The 9,651-nt window shown below is 39.0% G+C and overlaps 1 protein-coding gene across 1 annotated transcript in view; it reads left to right on the forward strand.

The window, feature by feature from the left end:
- CACUL1 (CDK2 associated cullin domain 1) overlaps window positions 1-7,791 on the forward strand; it is a 63,384-nt gene extending 55,593 nt beyond the window's left edge. Inside the window, exons 8-9 of the mRNA XM_081074794.1 lie at window positions 2,362-2,405; window positions 2,845-7,791. Coding sequence (XP_080930920.1) covers window positions 2,362-2,405; window positions 2,845-2,885 — 85 coding nt within the window. The 3' untranslated portion in view covers window positions 2,886-7,791. The remainder of the gene's footprint in view (window positions 1-2,361; window positions 2,406-2,844) is intronic.
- Window positions 7,792-9,651: the final 1,860 nt, after the last annotated feature.

The following is a 9,651-nucleotide window of genomic DNA, read 5'->3' on the forward strand; positions in this document are numbered from 1 at the left end:
CTACTTCCTTTCTCCTGCTCTCACATCTGTATTTTTCTTCTGTTATTTTTGCACGTTCAATTTTTATTTAACATTTGGGGGTTGGGAATGAAGGTTATCCGTAGCAGTTAGTGTTCCAGATATAAAATCCTATATCTTCCTTTTGATCAACATTAACTTGTTTGTTTCAGAATATTTGTTGAATGCTATTGTTATAATACTAGTGTAAATAATAATATAAGACACTGGCTTTGTCTAGATGTAGTGTTCACAATAGAAGTGTTAAAAGTGACATTATAATGTTTGTTTAGAGTTCTTTGGGCTGCCTAAGTCTAGTACATGCTAAATGTTGTTCGTGGTTTTCTCTAAATATTCAGTTTAGAGAAAAACCCTCCAGAGGCCTGTTCCCTTTCTGCCTGTCATTAAGACTCCTCGCCCAGCCCAGCAAGAGATTTCTTTCCCAGTCTTGAACCAGAGCAGGAAAGTGGGAAACTTTGGTAATCTGGAAGATTATTCAAAAGCAGAAAGAATTACTTGGCCTAACATTTAATAATCCATCTCTAGAGGCCATTTATGAATTATTCACTAATTTGTTAATTCAGCAAATACTTATTTTCTTCTATGTGTTAGACACTGTTCTAGGTACTGGGTGAACTAGGCAGGTAAAGGTCCTGTTTTTATGGAGCTTATGCTCTAATGTCAGGAGATAAATAATAAATATATAAACAAATTATTTCAAGTAACAACAAGTGCTATGAAGAAAATTAAGGAGCATAGGCTAGAGAGTGAGTGAGCAGGGCACGTGTGAGGGGCTGTTCCAGCTAACTTGGTAACGTAATGCCTTCTGAGGACGAAACATTCCAGCTGGGGTATAGATGATAAGGACGCAGCCATCGGCTAGCTAGTGGGAAGAGTACTGCAGGCAGAGGAAATAGTAAGTACAGAAGTGCTGACATGTCCAAGAGGCAGGCAGAAGGCCAGACTGAAGAGCTGAAGAATGGTGAACAGAGGTGGACAGTGAGGGTAACAGGAGCCATTTCTCACAGGGCTGGGAAAGTGAATTTGAATTGATTTTTAATTGTAATGAAAACCCACTGATGGGCTTTAATCAGGGGCATGAAATAACCTTATTTCTGTTTTTACATAAAATCACTTTGGCTCTCATCAGGACTTAGAATTGTGTAGGGGAGAGACGGTAGCATCTTGGATTGGGGTTGTAGCTGCGGAGTGGATGAGGATTATTTCGGATTATGTTTTGGAATAAAATGTTCCAGAGGGAAGAAAAGAGAGAGGAATAAGGATGAGCTGGGATTTTGGCCTGAGTGACTGGCTGCATAGTGATTCCATTCATGGAGGAGACTGAGTTGGTGGGACGCTGTGGAGTGGGCACTGCATTGTGGCCAGTGCACACTTGCGATATATTAATCACCCAAGTGGCAGTGATGATGAGGCAGTTGGATCTATGTCTGAAGTGCAGGGGGAAAAATCAGAGCTAGAGAAATAGATCTGGGACCCAGAGGCAAATGGATAGTATTTCAAGTCACAGGACTGGTATGATTGCTGTTCTAGACTAAGGAGAATATACAAGGAGAAGGAAAGTGGCCAAGGACAGAGTGTTGGGCAGAGTCAAAATATTTTAGGAAGGAAGAAATCAACTGCGTAAATGCTACTAAGGGACCGAGGAAGAAAAAGCTAGTGAATTGGTCATTATTATTCATTACTTCAGCATTTTCATCATTTGTCTGAAATTTTCTGAGAAACTAGAGAGACAAAAATAGGATTTATAGGTAGTTTAGGACCTAATCAGAACCTCTATTTTCTTAACTCTAAAGTAGAACTAGAACTTGAACTTTGGTGTTTGAAGACGGACTGGTTGACATATGCCGAGGTTCACATTGTTCTGTCTGCAAGAAGGATATTCTGCTTCGTGAGATTCTGAGTTTTCAAAAGCTCTAAGCAGTAATCAGTCTCGTAATAGGACTTTCCGGGGAAGAGTTTGAATTATCCTCTCTATTTCATATTTGAAATTTGCCCTGTATCAAGGTCACTAGGGACATTGATAGCAGAGCCCAGGTTAATCTTCAAAAACATTTTAGTCTGAACCTATTTCTAGAACCCAGTATAAACCATCTTTATAGATAATCCTTCTTTTTAAAAATAGCTTTCTATGTTTAAAAGACAGCACCTTTAGCTAAGAATATCCAGGTTATAAATGACTCAGCTGCTGTGTAAGTTTAATGCCTTTTTAAAATAGGTTGTTGGGTTAGAATTGAAATATCTGCTGTACTTCCATTGTCAGTTACGTCAATTCATTTCTCCTGTTTTTGTGTATGAAGATATCAGTCAGTCCTGTTGACTCCCTCTTCTTTCTTGAATCCCCAGAGGTGATCAGTCCCGCAAGAGAGCCGGGGATGAGTTGGCTTATAGTAAGTACTGATGTTCCTTTGATGGTTTTGTGTGAGGTGGCCACTGCCGTGATTGTGCAGTGAGTATTCTGACATCCATAGTGTTCTTGCTGGCTCCCTCATGAGGCCAATGTGGGACCAAGGTCGGACTGTCCTGCAGTGGCTGCTCTCAAGTCCAGATGCTGCTGCTCGTTCTCAGGCAGTTGTCCGGAGGCTGCCAGCTTCTTCAGTCTCTTCTAGAATGGGATGATGACCCAGTCTCAGTTCCTGATGATCTAGCCCCCTTTTACTTCACTCAAAGCCACATGGCTTTGAGATAGGGGGGTGTGTGCATGTGTGTGTGTCATCTCCTTTTGGGGGTTGGGAGAGGGGTGAGAAATATGTGTTAAATAAACAGATTCTGACCATTATCAAATGTCTCCTATTCATACTTTTTCCTGTTCCGATCATTTCTTTTCAGACAGCCCATCAGCATGTGCAAGTTCCAGAGGGTACAGATAGTGAATGTATTGAATGTACTTTCCTTCCTGAAAAAAGGACACACTGGAGCTGCAGAGACTGTATTCAGAGCACAGCAGGGTCCTGCACTCAGGAGCTCTGTCACAAAGCTGTTCTTGGAAGAGGATGATGTTGGACTTCTTACTTCGGTTTGTAATTTTAAGCAACAAAAAACTAACATGCAAAAACAAAATCACAGTCAGTTGCTGCTAGACTTGGGGATCATTTTGAAACGGGGCAATCTTTTAATGCGTTTATCTACAGATTCCATGAGGAGCAAGCATCTTGAAAAGTGACCATTGCTAAATGAAATCCAGCAGCCCAAATCAGCAGCTTCCTCCAAAAACATGAGAGCAGAAGAATCTTTTATCTTTTATCTTTTGTTTTTTTTTCAGCACTTGTTTTGTTCATTTGTGGACTTGGCACTTCGGCATATTGGTTTCACACATCAAGATACTGTTTGCTTTAAAACCAAGCGAATCATTACAATACAGTATTTTTCACCCATAACTAAAACAAACCCCTTTTAAAGAGTTGGTCTTTGTTTAGCATTAGACAGTCTTGTTAAAGGAAAATGCTAACTCTGCTTTCGCTAGAACTTTCCCCCATCAGTTCACAACTTTTTTCTACTCTGTGCCTTGAGCTTTGTGCACTTTGCAACTCTGTGACCATGTTGTCAAACTCACAAACACTTCCTGAAAAAGTTGGAGGTGTCACGGACTAACCCGCCCACGTGGCAGGTGTGACTTCCCAGCAGGATGCTAACTAAGTGAGAAAGTAGAAACATGTTGCACACTGGTCAGATTTCCCCTGCCTCACCGCGACATACTCACGTTAACGTTGGGGACCAACTCTTGTAGAACACTTCCATTCCCTCTGTCACCTAACATGATTTCACCGGCTGCTGTAGGATGGGCATCGTGTTCAGGGCTGGCCAGTTCTTGAGCATTAAAGCTCCCCTTTTAATAGTGTTGAGAATTGTCCAACAGTAAAAGCTGGTTCCTGTGATGCTCTAGGAAGCAGATACGGTTATTCAATCCAAATACAATCAGTGGCGTGGGATCCCCGATCCATTTCATTTTAAATGGGTAAGATGAGTACTTAAAAAAAAGTCTGCAGTCTGCATCTTTTAAACGCTGTATTTGAGTCAGTAGAGAAGCAGCAGCACTGCTGTGTGAGGCTCCCTGTGAGCGGTGGCAAAGCTGTCTTCTGTTTTCTACGCCCACAGTGCTGTTTAGCTCCTTATAAAAGACTCCGAAGATTATTCTAGTTGTTGAAAGGCAAAGAAAAATAGGGAGATGTGGCAAGCGAAAAATATCCCCCCCCCCCAGTTTTGCTGGAATCTAACGAGCATATGCTTGAGTCTATTTGGAAATGTCAGATTAATATTCACCTCTTTAGAGAACTTGGAGGAGGAAAAGACGACATATCAGAGATACTGTCACAGTTCGCAGGTTTTTCGTAAGAGTTGCCTCTGCCAGTTCAGTTTGTCCTTTTTGGGGGTTTGAGGGGGTGGGAAAGTGAGAAGTGTGATCTTGGGAGCAATTAAGTCATCTAACAGAATTCCTATATTTGTAAACTTACCATTCAGAGAAGGAAAAGTAAAGGTGGTCAGATTTATTTTTTTAAGTACTTATTAACCAGAGTGGGTGGGTTTCGTGGAGAACTTGAATTAGACTCATTCAGCTCTCTGAGCATTTTAGATTATATTGATAAACACTGAATTACTGTAAGACTATCTACAGGCTCTCATTATGCCCTGTGCAGTTTGATTTGCTAGTAACCTTCTAGTATCGAGGAAAAATTCTGTTTTATCATGAAGTCCAAATTTTACTTTTCTCAACGGAATGCTTGCTGCAGGCTTATAAATAACACCTGCAGCTGAAGTCTCTCCTGAGGGGTTTTAATAATATTTCTGAAAGGAATAAAATTGGAATGTTTCTTTAAATGTGGATGAATTCTTCAGTATTTTAATAATACACCCAAATGCTTTTTCTGGGAGAGACAATTCTTCTTTGGCCAACAGTGGAACTTTCCCTATAAAAGCATTGTATTATGATGTGAATTGGCATTAAAATCTTTGAATGTTTTTGTATTATTAAGTTAATGGAGAAATATTGTATATTGTCTTCTTTTTATTGCTATATATGTATTAACAAAAAGAGCAGAGTAAAGTTTGCAAATTTAGTTTCTCTAAATGTTTGTGCAGTGACGCTTGGCGCTGCGCCATAGAAAGAACACGCACATCCTCCTGTGCTTGTGACCTGGTGGGCACTCATTTTCACCCCTGAAGATACACTGCAGTATGAAGAAGCTATTTCTTTATCTCAAGTCAAAGTTGACCTTGCTTGTTTAACTGGGATTCTCAACAAAATCCTTAGTTTGCAACATGAGAGAGAACAAGGTTTGTCCTCCATTTCGTGTGGACTCAGCACTGTCTGCCAGCAAGTTCTCTCTTCTCATGTTCACTTGTGCGCTTCCTGCCCATACAGTGCAGTTGCTCCACACCCGTTAAATCCTGGCTGGTGGGTCCAGGTCACTGAAGACAGAAAAGCGTATGTGCGCTTGATTTGGCTAAACTGCTAGTGTGTGTGCAGCCTAAATCGAGACCCTCGGAAACAGAGCCAGTTCCGTCCCCTTGCCGTAATGGAGTGTTCAAGTATAAAGAGGTGATCATGGTTTTGTGAGACGGTACTTATTTTCAAGGTTGGCCTGAATCTTCAGGAACAGTGTCGTGTCCCCTGTTGTCGCAGCTTCACCCCAGGCCAACAGGACCAACTCCTTTGTTTTTTGTGGGGAAGAAAGCAAAACCTGGTATAGTGACTCCAAAGCTTATAGTTCTTAGGTAGAGTCGGTGAGAAGAAACACAAACCTGGATGTGTGAGTTGTGCATTATTATTACATTTTGCGGAAACATTACCTTTTTGTTCCCCCCTGTCCCTTTTACAAGTTTGAGGCAGTTCCCCTCCATTTCTTTGGGGTAGAGGATGAAAACTAATTTGAGAGTGAGATTGCAAAAGAACAGGTGCCCCTGGCCATAAGGCTGCACCCCAGAAAGCTGCCCCTCCCCTTGCTTTCTGTCAAGTTGCAAATTTGCACATAAAGAATTCCTCAGGAAGAGTTGGCACATGCATCACCTCACAATCTTCTGTACTGCCCCAATAAGGGATTTGAAAGGCCTTCAGCACAAAAGGAGAACTTCAGAGTGGTGGTCTGTGCACACGTACTGGCAAAGGTAGTGATCTAGCAAACACAAGTAGCTTCGGCAGGTCGGAAGTGAGCAGGGCTACCTGTATCACACCGTTTCCCCGAAAAGGAGACCGAGCCCGACAATATAAGGTCCAGGGGTCTTATATGAAGTTTTGCTCCAAAAGACGCATTAGAGCTGATTGGCTCGGTCTTCTTTTCGGGGAAACACAGTAGTATTAAATAAGCCGTTTAATCTCCCTGAGTAACCCTTCCTGATTCGTTGTCGTCTTGTTGAGGCTGGCTGTGTTTCCTTCTGTTTTATTACAATTATTTCCATGATTATTATGCAAGAGGTATTGTCCTTAAGCTAAACGTCAGTTGTTTAATAAGCAGCTATTAAAATAACTGAATGTTGTTTTATGAACATACACTAATCTGAGATATTTAAAAACTTTACACCTGAAAACTAACACGAAAAACCTACCTTAGTTATCTGGTCAGTGTTTGGATGTTTTGAGTTGATTTTTTTTATGGTATCTCACTGAGCTTCAGAGTATGATGTTTACTTTACTCCAGGTCTAGACCTCTTACAGGAATTTTAAAGATCAGAATGTGAATCCCTTGACTGACGCTTATAAAAGGATTATAGGACCTTGTTGGTTGTGATTACTATTTTCAATAAGATGGCATGAGATGAAATTCATGTTTATCAGAAGTTAAAATAGAGGTCATAAGTAGTTCATGGAGAAATGGCTTTCGTGCTCCTTCTATTAGCTTGTTGAAATGTGCCCATTTCTGGCCACCAGAATATCTGAAAGGACTCCTGTTCCTTTTCAAGGGAAATGATTTCTCGTCTGTCCCCACCGTTTATTATCTAAGTCATTGCACCTTCCCTCCTGCACTGACCAAGACCCTATTTTGAATGTCTGTCCAGAGCTGAGTGGCACAAGTATATATACTATGTCTGCCTCTGTTGCTGGAATGGCTGTGGGAGAATTGGTGAAAACGCTCAGCAGCAGTGCAGTCTTACAGGACCCTCGTATATATTAGACCTCTGCTTAATGGAAATGATCTTTGTTTCTGGTTGGACTGGATTGTTTAGAAAAGTGTTAATGGCTTACAATTCTGAGAAATTTATAGTGTGGCTCTAGGTTGAATTCTGTGGTTTGAAAAAATAAATATTTTGTATTGATTTCCACACGTCATTTCAATGTTGTGACTATGTACTGAATGCAATAAGATTGTAGATATTCTCTTAGAAGGGTGTGTTTTTTAAAACAGATGGCAATTTAATTGCTGTCATTAGTCTGGTTTGTCAATATTACAGCCATGCAAGTCAGGAGAAATTATTCAAATGTGAAGTTGTGGCGAGCTGTGGGGGTAATGCTTATGAATAAAGGGAAGGTCAGATGCAGACAAGTAGCTTTGTCACCCTCGCACCCAGAGCGAGGATGAAGCAATGAAATCTAGTCCCTGGTGGTGCTTGTTTGTTGGAAAGCATAGTGGGGCTTAGAACAGGGTGTCCTGTACATCAGCTTTTTTATTAATCCCAGAAAAACAATATGGGGGATGAAATTTTTACTGACCTGGGATTCAAATCCACTGACTTTGGCCCTGATCTTTAACTCTTGATGGTTTTGAATCAGTCCTTCTGTATTAGGGTATAAACCATCACTCTGAAACATTGTGGTTAATGAAATAAATCTTGTACAGATGTCCTTGACCTTGTTATGTTGATACCTGGTTTACTGGAACTTTCTTGTAATACAGAACATGATGATTTTGCTTATAGTACATTTGTAATGCCTCCTAAATGAAAATGACACTCTGCAAGTCTCTTCTACCATGGTTAATCTGCAGGGAGAGTGTCCACCTGGACCTCTGTACCAGTTGTAAAAAACTGTGTGTGTGTGTATTTAACCACATATATAGTTATGTATAACTATATATATGTATACACACACACACACATATGTACATATATGTAGTTTTTCCTTTTTAAACACTGGCACATGGTGGACCCTTAATCAAAACTTACTGACGTGGGAGTTTTTGCATTGATTATACCATGTTTTTTAGAAAAATAAACCTTTGTGTTTTCTTGTTATGAAATTAGTAATATCCCCTAAGGTTTTCTTGTAGTCTTACTTGACAATTTTAGTTTCTCTTGCTGTCTCTTTACAAGTGGCCTTTCCTACAGTGTTCTCAGAATGCTGGCTCTTCCCCTCTTTTTTGTAACCTAAGCTGTGTGCTGATGGTACCTCCTTTTTGATTACCACACAGAACCGGATGCGGTGACTTTAAATTTTCTTTTTTCTCTGCATTTAAATCACCTGACAGTTTCCTCCTTCAGCTTTTGTGTTGTTTTTTTCCAGCCAAGTAGGGGGCTATTTAAATCCTCTCCCTCCTATTAGCAATTTTTTTTAACTGATTATGAAACTTATCTATTGGAGCCAGTTCTTTGTATGTATTTATGTATGTTTAATTTATTTACTCTATTGGCCTTTCTCTCAATCCAAAATTCTAAAATATTTGAATTTCATAAAAACATGATATAGTAAGAGAAAATATCATACATAGGAACCGAGAGCAAAAGTTTAAGTCTCAGCTTAACCTGTTGTATGTTCTTGGATATGTTATTTTTCTTAACCTCAGTTTCCCTATTTTAATATTATCCCTTTTCTTCTTCCCAGATTGCTAGTGATAGGGCCGCTACATATGGCAATGGGATTAATTTGCCGGAAGGATATATCAATTCTAAACTTCTTAATTACGCGATCTATGTGACTAATAATATACGTCAAAATAAGAAAAAAGTGGCCACAACTACAAGGAGAAATAGATTAATCTACCAATATAACAGGCATTTTTAATACATCTCCATCTTTAATTAATAGATCATGAAGAAGACAAAATTATTATGATCATTAAGGGCATAGAAGATTTAAATAACACAACTAATAAATTTGATGTGGAGATATATTATATCCCCTTGTACCCTCCAATAAGAAAATAAGCATTTTTGCAAACCAAATCTAAGATTGTATTAAAGTATAGCAAATGACCAAATTGGATTTATCTCAGGAATGCAAATTGGTTAATATTAGGGAATCCATTAATGTGACTCATCTATTAACAGATTAACATTGTATAATCAGATTGTCTATGAAAATCCAAAGAATCTACAAGGCAAATTAGAAGACTTAAGAGTTTATCGGAGTTGCTGGAACAAAATCAGTATGCAAATGTCTATTATATTTTCATGCACCAGCTGCAAGCAACAGTGGCTTTTAAAGTTTTTAGACATAATTAAGAAATAAAATTTATAGTAAGAACAAAAAATGTAAAGTACCTAAGAATAACTCTTTTTTTTTTTTTTTAATTAATTTTATTGGGGTGACATTTGTTAGTACCTAAGAATAACTCTTAATAAAAGGTATATAAGCCTTTAAATGAGAAAATAATTATTAAAAAAAGAAAAAAACACCTTTACTGACATAAATATATGGCAAGACTGTGATGGATAAAATCATCTAGGTTTCAACTCTTTCTACAAATTAGTTACTAGATTAATGCAATT

Source organism: Rhinolophus hipposideros, assembly GCF_964194185.1.
Source record: "Rhinolophus hipposideros genome assembly, chromosome: 15".
Classification (NCBI taxonomy): domain Eukaryota; kingdom Metazoa; phylum Chordata; class Mammalia; order Chiroptera; family Rhinolophidae; genus Rhinolophus; species Rhinolophus hipposideros.